General features: G+C 40.6%; 1 protein-coding gene across 1 annotated transcript; it reads left to right on the top strand.

Annotated features, from left to right (window-relative positions):
* Window positions 1-5,624: 5,624 nt before the first annotated feature.
* Window positions 5,625-15,618, top strand: LOC144633533 (uncharacterized). The gene is made up of 6 exons (XM_078492382.1): window positions 5,625-6,353; window positions 7,958-8,566; window positions 11,954-11,996; window positions 12,399-12,679; window positions 13,447-13,710; window positions 14,785-15,618. Exons 1-6 carry the CDS (start codon window positions 5,779-5,781, stop codon window positions 15,572-15,574), a joined length of 2,562 nt encoding a protein of 853 aa, XP_078348508.1. The 5' UTR covers window positions 5,625-5,778; the 3' UTR covers window positions 15,575-15,618.
* The last annotated feature ends 1,734 nt before the right edge of the window (window positions 15,619-17,352 follow it).

Here is a 17,352-nt window from a genome sequence, read left to right as displayed (position 1 = left end):
CTTCCTTTGGCTACAATGCAAAGATGGCGTCTAAAACCCAAATGATGAAATGATGATATGTCCTCCCATGAGTTTGATTCAGGTTTGTACTTCGTGATAAAAGAAACATGTTTTTCCTTGCGGCACTCTTCTGGGTCGAAAGGGTTGTGCATGCCCGGTTGCCGACATAATCCATGGTACTAACACGGCTCAGATACCGAAGCGTACAGTTCATCTTCATCTGTGGCAAATATCTGCTGCAAAAACCTGTCTTCTTTGTATGATAGTATTGTCCAGCTGTTAGAGTATGGATTAAAGCTTACCAGTCGACGTTCGAATGTCTCTGTCCTGGTTCATTCCAGGATTGTCGATTCAAAGTTTACAGTCCTCTTGAAGAAAATAACAAACATTATTTTTTTCTTTGCTCGTGAGCGGGCGGTAATCTTCAAATCCTGCGATTTGATTGGTTCCGGGAGCGGGCAGTATTCTCCAATCCGGCCCACTCACAGCGGGCGGTATCCGTTGCGAAATGAATCGTCGAGTGAATTTCCGCGCGAAATCATTTTGCAAGGGTTGTGCGTAAGGATGGGCCGAAACAGGTTTTTCAAAACGATACGATATCGATACGATATTTGCCTTTTTTCTCGATATCGAATTCGATATCGTTATTATGACGTCATTTCCGTCCTGACGTCATTGGTATGTCACATGATTTGTCTAACCATAAAAAGGACAGTCCTGGCACCATAAATGTTAGCCAGGAATTATGTTGATTTTTGGCCTTTTTGTCTCACTGTTGCATCAGCAAAATGTGTGGACATCGTGGACATCAAGTCAAGGCAAGAAAAATTCATATATTGACAAGAACATCAATATGTGTGAAATTTTTAAACCTCAAGTGCTGACCAGAAGACCGCAGGCTCAGGTCACGTGTGCAGTATCGTGAACGTATCGAAAGTGCGATATTTTTCGAAAGTATCGATACTTCTCAAAATTGTCAAAATATCGGTGTATCGAATATTTGGTATCGAATATCGGCCCATCCTTAGTTGTGCGAACGAACACATGAAAGATTTGCTCTGCAAAATCGAAATAGCTGCTCAGCGACCGTTGTAAATGTGAAAGGACTAAATAGAAGTGGAATTAAAGGCCTCGAAGTTCTTCTAAAGGCGAGTATTCATTTTTTTATCGACAAAATCGAGTTCTAGTTTCGTAGTTTGTGATTGTATTGCGGTAAGCTGCACCGGTTTTAAACTTCAATTTCGAGCAAAAACTGTCTTTTTATCGACCACTTTTTGCCAAAACAAAACACTAGTTGCCTTCATTTAAGAAAATGAGATTCCTTTACTAAAAACAGTCAAAATAATTCTATCAATATTGTGCCGTACGGCCAAACTACGCATTTCATTCAGTTTCACTTTCGCTGACTGTTTATCACAAAGAAATTCTGCTGGGAATCAACGCAGAATTTATAAATTCGTTAAATACATACTATTAAATTATGCAACGCTTTCGAGTGGTATACTATGGATGGAATATCACCCAATTCACATGTATTTTCTCGGTATACACACGAGCCTTTAGGCGAGTGTGTACAACAAGAAAATACAAGTGACTAGTGGGATATTCCATCCATTGTTTACCACGAGAAAGTGTTGTGTAACTATTTTATACCATGCCATAGAAAATACGCTTACTAAATTTCGTCGAGAATACAATCATTTAAGCGGTTCATTTAAGTGAGGCTATTTTATTTCGAATTAAATAACAAACAGCAGTTTACACTCTTGCTAATTCGTCGATTGACTCAACATTGAAATGATGCGCGTACACAAACAAAGAAGTTTGTGACACAATCTTTCTAGGTTTCTTTTAAAAACAAATAAAGTAGGAAAAAAAATAAAAACGTTATTCACCAGCCTAGGTCGGTCTGTTTTGGGAAAAACTGTGCCCTCGGTCTTGGAACCGCCCTCGGCATGCGGCCAAGGGCGGTATCCAAGACCTCGGGCACAGTTTTTCCCAATACGGACCTCCCGGCTGGTGAATAACCTATATATTATGACCCTTGTAACAAACTACTATAACAAATGAATTTAAAATGATAATTAAAATGAAAAATGAAAAATGCGCTTGATGGTAGTATATTGTTTCCATACGTTTCGGGGCTACTGCCCCTTCTTCAGTGGAAAATGTGGCATTTCACATTTTCCACTGAAGAAGGGGCAGTAGCCCCGAAACGTATGGAAACAATATACTACCATCAAGCGCATTTTTCATTTTTCATTTTAATTATCATTTTAAATTCACTAGTTATATGCGCTACACAGTCACACGAAATTTCTTTAGAGATTTCTATTTTACTATAACAAATGTCTCTTTAGACTCAATCAACTTCACCGCGTCCTCCACAAGATCCAAACACCCTTCACTGTCTCTCACGAGATCATTTGTCACGATATCCTTGCATAGAAAATCACGCGATACATAAACCAGTCAAACGTGACGAAATAACTCGGTAAAATGTTTCTTTCGCTTGCTTTTGTCGCGATCAATCCACGATTGAATGATGTTAAAAACATCATCCTCCGCGTTTACATTTATTTCGTCGCTTGAAATAAACATTTCAATTTCTCTGCTCGACATATTCAAAACCTCTATTCGGTTGGCTGCGGATACGGCACTGAAATTTGCAAGGATGGATTTTTGCGTCTTGAACAAAAAAAGTTCTTCGCATTAAAATCTTCCGGAAAAGTAGTAACTTGAAAAACAATTGAAAACATTCAGCCTATGTAGTAAAACTCCAGCAGCAAGAGTTTTTAGGTCCTGAAAAAACAAATAGTCGGCCATAACAACCAGGTCTCGGGCATTGTCTTCAGTCAATATCTGAACATTACCGGTGAAAATAAACTCCAGCTAGTGTATTCCCCATAACAGTCTCGGAAAACATCTCCAGCCGAACAACTCCTTCTTTAGACTCTTTCATGTCGCTGCTCAGCACCTTTTCGAAGAAAGGACTTGCCTCTGAAATAACTTGTCTGTGAGCTTTGAACTGTTCTAAACGACTACCTGAAAGAGAAGAAGGTAAGCGAACCTCAAGAAACTGGAGGGATTTGCCAGGGTCTTAAAACTAATTTAGGAAAAAAAATCGGCGTTTCTTTCTCTTTCTGTTTTTTTTTTTTCCTTTCTCCTCTCATCCTTTTTTTTTCCCAACAGTGTACCTTTTAGCTGCTCGAAGCAGGCGGCCAGATACCAAAATTCAAGTGTGGAATTCAAAAATCACAAACTGATGCACTTGCATAAGGCACCATGAGGAAAACTCCACACGGATACTGGCAGATACTTTACCAGTTGTGTGACCTGCAAATGCTTTGACGCTTTGCCAACATTCAATTGGCCCAGATTTTTAAAATTAATTTGTTCTCCGTACGACATGAGGCATGAGGCCATTTACAGATATATAACCGCGAAATATGCCCGTTCTATTTTCACAAAATTAAGTTCCCGCGAAAATAAGTAACGAGAAAAGCTTGTAAATCACGAGCCGTCTCGCAAAGATTGAAGGAGCCTCCCGTTTGATAACTTTATTTCGGCTATATGGGCACTTCACACCGTTTTAAATGTTGATGTAATTATTATTCTCTAAACGCGCCTTTTATAGCTATTGCTGATGCTACGCGATGCAAAATACGAGTCATGTCGATTTTCCAAGAGAGGATCCTTTCTTGCATCTTCTCAATGTCTTTTGCGTTTCTGGCTTGCCGGTAGAATTCAACCAAGCTTTATATTCTAACTTGGAGGAAATTATTAGTTATTTGACGTGGTATAAGCGTCACTTTATTCGACTTTAGTGCCACTGACAAAATTAAAAGATCGCCACTTGGCTTCAGCATAGTTAGTAGAGGGAGACCAGCCTCCCTCTACTAACTATGGCTTCAGTTAGTGAAAACGGATTCAGTTTACGACGATAATGAGCTTGCTTGCGTTGTGGACGACCTAAAAACACCCCGATGCAGGCTATAATGAGCGTATGTTTGAACATTTTGCATTATTCAATTCTCTTGCGGTAAACCTGAGGCTTGGACGGTCTTGCTACTTTATACACCTAGTACACGTAACGTCCTGTATGTGATGTATGTAATAGCTGCAATAGGCTTCTTTCGATATATTAAAATTCACTGATTCAGCTTGGTATCGAGGCCTAGTGGATGCAGACAAAAGTAATGAATAGACATGCTTTAAAATGTCTTTTGTTTGTTTCCTTAAGGCCTTGCTACCAAGCTGAATTTTGATATGTCGAAAGAAGCCTATTGGAGGTCCAAGAGAGGCCCGCAACCAAAATCTTGACAGTAACCACGCGTGTGCGCCACGTTTATAACAGGGCCGTTTAAACCGGAAGTTTCAAATTTCTTTTTCCACCAAGAACGATCAGAATGCAAAAAAATTGTCAATCACAGCAGTATCATAACCTGCGAACGCAGGCGTATTTCCGGCTCTCGCTAAGCACTTTACTTTGCATGTCACGATGTTGCCTGCAATTACGTTTGGCAATATTTAAACGCTGCCTAAAGGCTACAGTGAATTAAGCAAAGTTTGAAAACGAGTGATGTCAGGAGCTCATGGGCTCCTGGTGATGTATTTCTGTTACGCGTTTATACCGAATGAACATATATTGAAATTGCATGTTTTTTTATACTTCTGATACTTCTGAAACAATCCGCTGTAAATGATCTTTATTCACCTGGGAATGCGCAATATAAGTAAATTATTTATTATTATTATTATTATTATTATTATTATTATTATTATTATTATTATTATTATTATTATTATTATTAATGTTCTTGAAAAATCTCAGATTTGTTACTTCGCCTTTTTGAGATACCGCCAATTTTGTGTTTGCTTTAAAAATGTTAGCTTGGATCCTGCTTCTGATCCAATCTCAAAACCGTGCAAACACGCTCGAGTACCTCCTCTCCTTCCATGACCCCTCACAATACAACTCTTCAGTCTATCGAGGCCAGCACTTCCCAACCCGTGGTTACCCCAAGTATTAAAGACGTTTTCATAGATAGCATTACTCTGAAGCAGATATATCATCGACCGCTTTTCTCACCTGGCTCCGCTCTTACAGCGATTAACTTTCCAGACCAAGTTCTGAGCTTATAAAAACATAGGTAAGTGCTTGCAGGGAATGACAGCTAACCATCTTCTCCAGACAAATTACCAGATAGCAATGACTGGAGCAATTATTGTCTTTTTGCATTCCTATCATCATAAAACAAAAAGCTTTAAAGTTTTTCACTGTTACAAAAGCCGTCATTGGTCACATGATCACTGAAGTATTATAGCGCGGGACTTAATTTTCGCGATTTGACCAAAAAATACGAGATAAAAGCATTAAAGAAACAACGTTTAAAAACGTTTGAAAATCGCGAAAATTAAGCCCCGCGAAAATAAGTTACAATAAGGTACACCAATTTTTTCGAATTTATCCAAGCCTCTCGGTCGGATCTCGGAAAGGAAAGATTTTCATTATTTCCCACCAAACTCGGTTGCGTGATTTAAAGTTGCGTGACAACATCACGCTGGAGAGCATGCGTGCTGGGTGTAATTTGTACGTAAGCCGAAAACATTCCAGGCAAAAGAGAAGTGTTCTGGAGTCGAGAATGAGCGGAAAAATATTCCACTAGTCGACACAGGAATAGAACATCATTCGTATTTCAAAACTTATAAGAAACAAAACACATACAAATCCTGTGACGTACATATACAAGTTCTACGATAAGATCAGAAAGGAACATGGACGTTTACGTCGACTACAGCTGCGAAGACAACAGCGAAACGAGCGAAACTGGCAGAACAAAGCTTACTGTCTCTGACTTTGATACCACAAGCATCAGAGATGTAAAGTACGCTATTCAGGACGCTATTCAAGCACCAGTTTGTGATCAACAACTGTTTCATCAAGGACAGCCGGTAACAGACGATGACATGCCTCTCAGCAGATTGTATTTCCGTGAGGGTGACTGTTTTAAACTGCAGTTTCTTGCTGCAGCGGACATACCAGGAATGAGAGAACTACTGGATGTGCTGAAGAACTTCGCTCAAGAAATTGTCGAAATTCTAAACAGACAGCTTCCCGTTGTAAATCTCGAGAGTCTCGAGAGGCTTCAAGACCTCTCTGATGAACAAAACAGTGTAAGTCGTACACTGCAGAAACTTGCAGACCAGTTTTTACACCCATGGAAGTGTTTGAGATCCGTTGCTCAAAGACACTTTTTCGTTCAAGAGGGAGGATTTGAAGCTTTCTTGGAGGTGTTTAAATTTTCACGGCAACTGTACACGGTTGAACATTCGGAGAATGATTTCAACGGGTGAGTTTGCAATACAGCATTACTGTGGAGGGGGAAGGGAGCCCGGGAGAAAAGGGGCGGGAAGTGGGTTTCTAAAGGTGGCGGAAACCGGGAGAAACCGAGTAAAATTTTGTAACATTTCATTATATTTTGCACTAGACATGGAACAAACAGGAGAGAACAGCTAGGGAAAGGGGCGGGAGGTGGGAATTAAGGGTTCGGGAAGTGGGAGTAAAAGGAACGGAAGGCGGGAGGTTCAGACCCCCCTTTCCCCCCCATTACTGTGGGAAGTGTGCAGTACTTTCGTGGAGAGGATCAGAATGCAAAAAAATTGTCAATCACAGCAGTATCATAACCTGCGAACGCAGGCGTATTTCCGGCTCTCGCTAAGCACTTTACTTTGCATGTCACGATGTTGCCTGCAATTACGTTTGGCAATATTTAAACGCTGCCTAAAGGCTACAGTGAATTAAGCAAAGTTTGAAAACGAGTGATGTCAGGAGCTCATGGGCTCCTGGTGATGTATTTCTGTTACGCGTTTATACCGAATGAACATATATTGAAATTGCATGTTTTTTTATACTTCTGATACTTCTGAAACAATCCGCTGTAAATGATCTTTATTCACCTGGGAATGCGCAATATAAGTAAATTATTTATTATTATTATTATTATTATTATTATTATTATTATTAATGTTCTTGAAAAATCTCAGATTTGTTACTTCGCCTTTTTGAGATACCGCCAATTTTGTGTTTGCTTTAAAAATGTTAGCTTGGATCCTGCTTCTGATCCAATCTCAAAACCGTGCAAACACGCTCGAGTACCTCCTCTCCTTCCATGACCCCTCACAATACAACTCTTCAGTCTATCGAGGCCAGCACTTCCCAACCCGTGGTTACCCCAAGTATTAAAGACGTTTTCATAGATAGCATTACTCTGAAGCAGATATATCATCGACCGCTTTTCTCACCTGGCTCCGCTCTTACAGCGATTAACTTTCCAGACCAAGTTCTGAGCTTATAAAAACATAGGTAAGTGCTTGCAGGGAATGACAGCTAACCATCTTCTCCAGACAAATTACCAGATAGCAATGACTGGAGCAATTATTGTCTTTTTGCATTCCTATCATCATAAAACAAAAAGCTTTAAAGTTTTTCACTGTTACAAAAGCCGTCATTGGTCACATGATCACTGAAGTATTATAGCGCGGGACTTAATTTTCGCGATTTGACCAAAAAATACGAGATAAAAGCATTAAAGAAACAACGTTTAAAAACGTTTGAAAATCGCGAAAATTAAGCCCCGCGAAAATAAGTTACAATAAGGTACACCAATTTTTTCGAATTTATCCAAGCCTCTCGGTCGGATCTCGGAAAGGAAAGATTTTCATTATTTCCCACCAAACTCGGTTGCGTGATTTAAAGTTGCGTGACAACATCACGCTGGAGAGCATGCGTGCTGGGTGTAATTTGTACGTAAGCCGAAAACATTCCAGGCAAAAGAGAAGTGTTCTGGAGTCGAGAATGAGCGGAAAAATATTCCACTAGTCGACACAGGAATAGAACATCATTCGTATTTCAAAACTTATAAGAAACAAAACACATACAAATCCTGTGACGTACATATACAAGTTCTACGATAAGATCAGAAAGGAACATGGACGTTTACGTCGACTACAGCTGCGAAGACAACAGCGAAACGAGCGAAACTGGCAGAACAAAGCTTACTGTCTCTGACTTTGATACCACAAGCATCAGAGATGTAAAGTACGCTATTCAGGACGCTATTCAAGCACCAGTTTGTGATCAACAACTGTTTCATCAAGGACAGCCGGTAACAGACGATGACATGCCTCTCAGCAGATTGTATTTCCGTGAGGGTGACTGTTTTAAACTGCAGTTTCTTGCTGCAGCGGACATACCAGGAATGAGAGAACTACTGGATGTGCTGAAGAACTTCGCTCAAGAAATTGTCGAAATTCTAAACAGACAGCTTCCCGTTGTAAATCTCGAGAGTCTCGAGAGGCTTCAAGACCTCTCTGATGAACAAAACAGTGTAAGTCGTACACTGCAGAAACTTGCAGACCAGTTTTTACACCCATGGAAGTGTTTGAGATCCGTTGCTCAAAGACACTTTTTCGTTCAAGAGGGAGGATTTGAAGCTTTCTTGGAGGTGTTTAAATTTTCACGGCAACTGTACACGGTTGAACATTCGGAGAATGATTTCAACGGGTGAGTTTGCAATACAGCATTACTGTGGAGGGGGAAGGGAGCCCGGGAGAAAAGGGGCGGGAAGTGGGTTTCTAAAGGTGGCGGAAACCGGGAGAAACCGAGTAAAATTTTGTAACATTTCATTATATTTTGCACTAGACATGGAACAAACAGGAGAGAACAGCTAGGGAAAGGGGCGGGAGGTGGGAATTAAGGGTTCGGGAAGTGGGAGTAAAAGGAACGGAAGGCGGGAGGTTCAGACCCCCCTTTCCCCCCCATTACTGTGGGAAGTGTGCAGTACTTTCGTGGAGAGGGGAGGGGGGTACTCACATAAAATTTCTGTGGGTGTACCTCGCCTTCTGAAAACCCCCACCATTTTAGACCAAAATATGGATTTCCATACCCTCGATTAGACCGGACCCTTCCCAGGGCCAGCAACCAGGCAAATTGACCAGCTGTAAACACGACTTTACCACACTCAAGAATCTGAGCACTCAGGGTTGCCATTTGCTGCACTCTACAGGGTTCAAAATAGCAGCCGGCGGTCGGCGGTAGCCGGCATTCTGACGACACTTGCCGGCTACTTTTCACCGAAGAAATAGAAAATATCATGCCTTGATCGGTCAACTGAAATAAAAGTTGCAGTAATGTTGAAGTAGACATTCCATATCAGAAAATAAAGCAGCTACAGGGCTAGAAAGAGCGACTCAATAGTTGCTAATGCGGCCAAAATTTCATCTTTGTCGACGAAAACTTCTGGTTCAGTTACGGTTTAGTCGCCAATGTGGCGACTTCATTTCTGTGTTAAGATGAATAACGGGCCGCCCCACCTTCTCAGGTATTGTGTCCCTCCAGAAAATTATATTGAAGATCTTATTTGCTTCTCAAACATTCAAAATAAGAAAAGAAGTCACATTGCTCCAATCCATTCTTTTGCTTTGCCGTAAAATATTGTATCACTTCGGAAAACTTGCAAATGGCCGACTGTGTTTGAAATCGCCCCAGAATGCATCTGGGTACGTCATGTATGCAGATGGTTGTGTCCCTTGAAAATTCATAGCTCTCTAACAGCCGGGAAAAAATGAGCCTTGACAAAAAAAGCCGACAAATTCAGGCTAAAAACGAAATTTTATTTTGAACCCTGCTCTACTAGCCAAATTTTTAACTATTGTGAAATGCTCAACTTTCTGATTTCGCTGTTATTTTTTAGTGTTTATTGTGTTGCTGTCACATTTCAGTGTGATTATCATGTCACTTATCACTGTTTCGAAATTCCTGCATTGCCAGTATTCCGGGCCATGTCGCTACCACATTTGTGGTCCATGGCATATGAGCTCAAATACCATGGCGAGCCCTGGGAAGGTCTCGTCAAGAAAATCATAATTAGTGAGCAGAGTGCAAAAACTGTATCCTATTTCAGACCAAAATCATGGTGTAAACTATACCCTTTGGTGCTGCACATACCAGTCGCCAATGGGAAATTTTATTTCAGTCGTCAAGTTCCAAAATTCTAGTCACAATGGCAACTAAAATGTTCACAACTTGGAGGGTTTTTCTAAGTTGCATCAACAACATGTAGACAACAGTTTGAAGAAAGATTGACATGTGTGACACCATTTGCTACCACTCGCTATACCACTGCAGTTTATATAATAAAAGGCCTTCCTGTTCTCAAACAAATATGGGTACCCTACTTTTTTATATCTCAATGGTGGATCCAGGAGGGGGGGGGGTGAATTAGGTGGCTAGCCACCCCCCTTGATCCACAAGAAAACATGAAAATGACAGATGAAAATGTAGAAAATAACGACAATGACACTGGGTAAGGTGTACAAATCGTTGAAAACTTTAGCTGAAATTAAGTAAAAATATTTCCTAACATTCACCCCCTCCCATAAACAAACCTGGGTCTAAAATAAAACACCGTATTTACTCGAATAATCCCGCCCCCGAATAAGTGCCGCCCTCGAATAAGCGCCGCATTTGGGACAAAAAAGTTTATAAGCATTGCCCCCGAATAAGGGCCGCAGTGCTGATGCGACGCTTATTTGAGAAATTCGGCTTAACTAAAAACAGCACAACAAAGCAACCCAAAGACAAACTTGGAAATTTGTTTCCGTCAAAAGCAATGTTTTGCAGTTCAAATTGATTGTTTTACCGCTCGACCATTAAATTTCCTATCCAACATTCTTACAATATGTCTAGCGCCACCTCTCTCTTTAGCAGGTGATGAATACTGACCATCAAAAGATGCTATTTTCAATAACTGTAAAAGATAAGATCTTTACAGCGTCCAAATTTTAAATAAGCACCGCCCTCAGATAAGCGCCGCACTTAAGGCGCGAAAAATTTAATAAGCGCTGCGGCGCTTATTCGATTAAATACGATAGTAAACAAAATATTTGTTAACAACCTCCCCCTTTGAAAAATCCTGGATCCGCCCCTGTATCTAATCAAAGTATATCCTCTTAAGGTACCGTATTTTCTCGATTAAACGCCGGACCCCGATTAAACGCCGGCTTCAAATAAACGCCGGGTCTCTGAGGCCAAGTTTTAAATAAACGCCCCCGGCGTTTAATCGAGGTCCCGGCGTTTATTTGAGTCGATCCAATAAGTGAAGATATTCACTAGAAAAGCACTGATATGACGCGTACTATATGGTATACGGCTTTTGTTATTTTAATAAATGTTTAACGAATAAGTCTGGCGTAACATTAACTGCGGTTTATGACGTACAACAACACAAAATTGAAAATATAGTAATGTTAGTCAATGTTCCGGCATGCTCTTTTTGTTTTTTACGCACTCTCTTTCTTTTGTTGTAGTGCTCGCTGTCGCTAAAAGCGCGAGGATCCCTCTAGCGTTTGTTTATCAGCTGTTTTAGCCTTGTCAAAAATTGTGCTTTCTAGTCTTTCTGGGTGGAAATCTCGCATTGAACAGTAATAGGGACTTCAAGGCCGCCTTGTTCCAAGTTGCTAGCTGTTCTGTTTGCACAAAACTGATTACAATATACACGGGCCGTATGTAATGCCGTATGTATGAGAAAAACGGACATAATTTGAGGTCGGGTCCAAGGGATACAACGTCCCGCCACGACAAACTGTTCATGGGTCTCGAAGAATGTGAAATAATAAATCAACTTAAAAATGATTGAAAATTTTACTTCATAAATAAACGCCGGACCCCGATTAAACGCCGGCTTCAAATAAACGCCGGGTCTCTGAGGCCAAGTTTTAAATAAACGCCCCCGGCGTTTATTTGAGAAAATACGGTAATTAACCAATGGCAAAGTTTGGTTGGTTCTATTTCGGGCCAATGGCCTTAAATTAGAACATCAAGTGGGCCATTGGGAATATTAGATAATGACCTTAAAAACCTTAATTTTGTTCCTGTTATTTTGACCCACAGAAGAGTGACTCCACAAGTAGCATTTACTGCCTTTCCCGGGGGGGCACCCTGTATATTTTTGGGCGGGGGTGTGCCGCTGGGAATTTGAAGGCCTTACCCTATACTAGACCATTTTCAGCTGATTTTTGCAACCCTATACTAGACTAGACACCGAAAATCCCTACCCTATCCCAGACTTGCATTTTTTTAGAACTGTATCACTATCAGTGTTTTAATGGAAAACCATCTGTCAACAACGATGCCGCGATGTTTTTATTAACGTTTAGGAAATCCTCTTTCTCTTCTGAGTTTCTATTCCTATTCTGGACTTATTTCACCACCGATCAGTTTCCCGGCAAATGCTACCCTTTTCCAGACCAAAACTCTCTGATTTCTATACCCTATCCCAGACTAAACTGCTTGAAAACCATACCCTTCACAGCGGCACATACCTATATAGCTCATGTATGGGAGTGCCCCCCCCCGGGCTGCCATTTTTCTAGATCAACTCAAACAAAGCTTTAATCATGGCCAACTCTTTCTCCAGTTGTGCTGTCTGGGTTTTTTATGGAACTTTGGTGAGACACCTCAGGATCGGAAGTTTCTAATGTCAAGGGATGTCTTTCCCTTGACAGTTGATGCTCTCTTGCTTAAGCCACCCCCACTTGAGGAAACTGGCCACATTGACAGACATGAAGCTAACATGACTATTGGTGTGAATGAAATGGCAATTGGATGCTGTGCAGCGTAAGTTTACTCTTGTGTGCCTATTGGGAGGCTCAGAAATCCCAGTTAATCACAATCAACATCTGAGTGTCTGTTGATGCGTTTGATTGATGTGTCAGCTGATAGTCCATTAACATATTGATTACCTTTTGGTCAATTACTGGCTTTGTATTCCCAGGGCCGGGGGTACTAGAGATTTCAAGTGACGGAGATAATTGAATGGGGGCAAAGATCAAGTCCCAAAAAAATTGCTAGGGCTTCCAACAAAACCCCAAAAAACCCTGGGCCAAAATTTAACCCTCAAAAAAGCCCATGCCATATCACAGGCTCAAAATTCGACTCTTCATACATGGTGTATGGGACAGCTTGTGTATATTAATAGAAAATTGTATGGGAAAGTAACTGATTGTAAAAAAAAATGTGTAAATAACAATCTCATGTGAAATAAATTTATTCTACCTCAAATGTGTCGTGTACTTGTCTCTTGTGCCGATTTTGAAGCCTTTTTGACGCCGTTTAGTGAAGTTATTCGAAATCGTTGTCTCAATCTCCTAAAAGAGACACAACAATTTTGAATAACTTCACTAAGCAATGTCAGAATGGCTTCAAAATCAGCACAAAAGACAAGCTTGGGTTTGAGCCCTAGCCAGGGTTGTTGCAGTGTTGTGTTTTCTGGAGGTTAACTCAATTTGTCCTGCAGTGTCTCTCTCCACCCCACCCATACAGCAGACCACTCGCTTATACTTTAATTTTGAGTCTAAATTCTTTTGTGTTTACTTTTTCTCTAGATTGGCAGAGTATGATTCCAACATCCAGGAGGAAATGTCCAAAATGCCACAGCTGATTGACAAGTTGCTCTTTTTGGTAGACAGGTGCCAATCAGAACTTGAAGGATATTCACTGTATTCAAGCCATGTGGCTTCAAATATTATGTTTTACTGCACATTCAATGTCAAATCTGCCCAACCACTGGTGGATTGTGGAGCACTGGAAAAAATGATAAATATCACAAAGAGGCTTCTGAATGATGATGATAGCTCTACTTCCCTGAGGTAGGAAGATATGCAGGTTCTGTTAAACGGGCCCTCGGCAGAACTTTCCCATGTGACCTTGTCAGGAATAAAAATAGGCCTGCAGTACATATGTTGTGGTTTAAATTTACTGGTATCTTTGGTTTAAAATTTTTCAAACCAGTTTGATTTTTATTTTTCATTGTCTCCCATTTTTTTCATAATCTGAAACAAAGGGGAAAAATAAAACGGTTTAAAAAAAATTAAAAAAAAAAAAAATTGACTGGTATTCAATAATTAATGGTGTAGTAATCGGAGTTGAAATTAGAAGTGCATAGCCTTACGATCTAGTGAAAATCAAACCGACAGAGTCATTGGAAGAGTTTCTCTGTCGCTTATGATCAAGTGAAATCCCTCAAAAATTACTTTCACTTACAACTCCAACTCTTTTTCGTATTTTTGTTCTTGCCCAAGAGAATGTCTGCTTGCTTAGGAAACTCATCCCATGAAAAATATTCTAACCCTTTAAACTGCCATAAAACTCACACTCAATCACATATAAGTGGTATCAAAATTGGCAGCCATTTTGGTGATTAACAGGTAAAGGTTTCTGAAAAGATCTCTTATTGTGTCGAGAACAGTTGGGTGTAGAACTTCTGCTGTTTACAAGAGTGGAGTGGGAAGGTGTATTTGTTTGTCATTGGCGTGAGTCAGGTTATAATTTCTCAGTGATAAATGGAAAAATAAATTCCTGTGTGCTGCATGGCACTTGTAAAAGTACAAAGTTAAAAAAGTTCTCACTAAATGAGTGGTAAGTGTCTTTAAAAAAGCTCAAAGTTCCATACGTTTCGGGCTCAGCCCTTCATCAGACGAAGGTCAAGATTTCAGTACGAAACGCGGGCTTGCCGGGCCATGAAACCAAAATTATTTGAGTTCAAAGGTGCACTTACTCTTCTTGCACTAACTGAAATCTTGACTTTCCACTGATGAAGGGCTGAACTCGAAACGTATGGAACTTTGAACTTTTTTTAAGGCACTAACTACTCATTTAGTGAGAACTTTTTTAACTTTATAATTTCTCATCATTGATTCGTGGTGTTCATGTGTCTTTACCAGGTACTACTGTTGTCTGTTCCTGGCTAGAATGCGTTCAGCTCCTCTGGTCACACAGGACAGAGACACCTGTGTTGTCATAGATGAACTTATTGATGTGTTCCTGGACAGGCATGTTCCTGATGAAATCTCAAGATGGGAGGAAGAAAACTCTTATGTTTGGATAACAATGATGCCATTAGCCCATCTTGCATTTGCTGCAGGAAAAATAGTGAATTTTGATGGCCAGGAAAGTGAAGGGACTCAGTGTATTCTTGAAAGAAAGCGATCAGATACCAACATAATGGAAATGGTTGAAACTGGAGAGGCTGGTATGGAGGAATCACCAAAAAGTCCATTCCCACTATCAAGCTTAGACAACAGTGAAGAAAACCTTTCTGATCAGACAAGTTGCAAACGTAGAAGGATTGAAGATCAGCTGGCCACTGCCAACACCATGTGTGATATATCTGAGAACATGGCAATTGAAACCTCCATGTCTGGAAACAAAAACTGTGTGTTAGCAGGCAAGAAAGACCAATTTACATGGCCAGGTTCCACATCAACACAAAAACTTGGGATCTTTTCCCTGGTGCACATGCTTTCGATCAAGGAGAACCAGCAGTTGGCGCTATCAGAGAATCTCTTTCCATACTTGGTGTGTCTGTCATGGCATCTAAAGTGTGACGAGAGAGAAAAATTAAGGACCAGTCTGGCAAATTTTCACAATGCTACCACACCTCCTTCTTTGAAAGTTTCTGCCAAATCCGTGCTTGCTCTTGTTAATGGTTTAGACATGGTTTTCAATATATGAACCGTAGTGAAACTTAAAATACACGTACAAACAAAACAGGAATTTTTCCATCTCGTTTTCCCCTCCTCCCCTCCCTTGATTGTGCTTCAGGTTCGAGGCCAGATCATGGCTCATCTGTGCGCCTAATGTATTCTCCCTAAAGATGGGGCGGGGAGGAGGGGTTCCCCATAGTTAGTAGTCCACCCGTCAAGATGGCGTCCAAAACCGTGACAAGGTCTATTATCAAAGCGATATTTTAACAAAGTTAATTATGTATTGTATTTTTCTAGCGATGACGTCAACGCTTATGCCTTTAGGCGGTATTATCTGAAGGTCTGTGTTTATTAGTGCAGAATGCACTATTGTGATGGTTTGGTGGGGCTGTCGTCCGCTAAACCCCTAAAGCGCTACAGTGTAAACTTTTAATCACCAATTAATTAATTAATATCAATTAATTAATTATTCATTGTGGAGGGGGTGAGGGGAGGTGGGGAGCACCTGACCGTACCCCTAGGTAAAACCTGGAGCACATCTACGTTACTTTCATATGAAGATCTCAAACGTATTTATTTGTTTCAGAAAACCCTTTGCTCTCCTTGTGGTACAACTCAACGTAATTTACACCAAACGCATGCGCAGATTAATCTACGTTGTTTTCTGGAACTTTCATAAACATCGCTTGTAGTGTGTGTTTGCGGTAGGCTTCCTGCAGACTTCTTGGCGCCAAGTAAAAACCGCAAATTGATTAAATTAGATTTTGAGACTTTCACAGCGCTTTTGTAATTAGGTATGCAAACACTTGCACCGGGATTTTCGGCCTGAACACCTGATAACCAGGAAACAAATATCCTAGCCGTACTGCGTTTTAAAAAGCCTGTCGAAAAATATGTTTTTTGATTAGATTTGTTTCTTTAGTTTTTGAGAATCGTCTTTCGTGCAGTCTAAACCGTAACTTAATTAAATTAAAAAAATGTCATCGATGCCGCCGTAAAACAAACAAAAAACAAAAGTTTCATGTTATCGCATTTTCAAGGAAGACAAAAGTATTTTGTTACAAACGAACAAAAATGTCGTGTTACGTTTGCAAAGATTAGCGTAAGGAACACCTGAAAAAAAAAAGGTCAGCTTCGAGCCAAAGTGGCACATACTGCCGGAGCTTATCCCGGTTTCCTTAGCATTAAGCAGCTAGGAGTATTTCTACTCCCCCCTGGATGGGATGCTAGTCCATCGCCGGGAACCCCCCAGCATTATTTCGCCGGTACCCATTTATACACCTGGGTGGAGAGAGGCACTATGAGAGTAAAGTGTCTTGCCCAAGAACACAACACAGTGACCCCGGCCAGGGCTCGAACCCGGAACGCTCGCTCCGGAGTCCGGCGCGCTAACCATTAGACCACCGCGCCTCCCTAAGGAACACCTGGGAAAGAATACAAGTAGCCTGTGAACAGTTTCTCCGAAAGTAAAATAAAGCAAATAAACACGAACATATATAAAACATCATACTTTCAATTATTCCATATTGCATTCTGCACTTACCAAATCATCGAGATTTTTTTTTTTGTTTTTCTGTTGCGATCGACCGATCAATAGAACCGAATAGGACTGGGAACTAGCGACTGGAAGAAATGTTTCGCGAAGAAAAATTGCCGCGAGCCACACGAAGTAAAATACTCCCTTGCAGTAAGAAAGGAACAATACAAAATATAAACGAAAGAGACTAATTGTATTCGATAAGTTCTATTAGATTTAGACTCTAAGTCGACCGGTATGCATTGCGCGCCTCGAAACGAGGTTTCGTA

The sequence above is a fragment of the Oculina patagonica genome, chromosome 12 (assembly GCF_052425735.1).
Source record: "Oculina patagonica isolate OP01 chromosome 12, crgOcupat, whole genome shotgun sequence".
NCBI classification, from domain to species: Eukaryota; Metazoa; Cnidaria; class Anthozoa; order Scleractinia; family Oculinidae; genus Oculina; species Oculina patagonica.
This window is presented reverse-complemented; position numbering and strand designations above follow the sequence as displayed.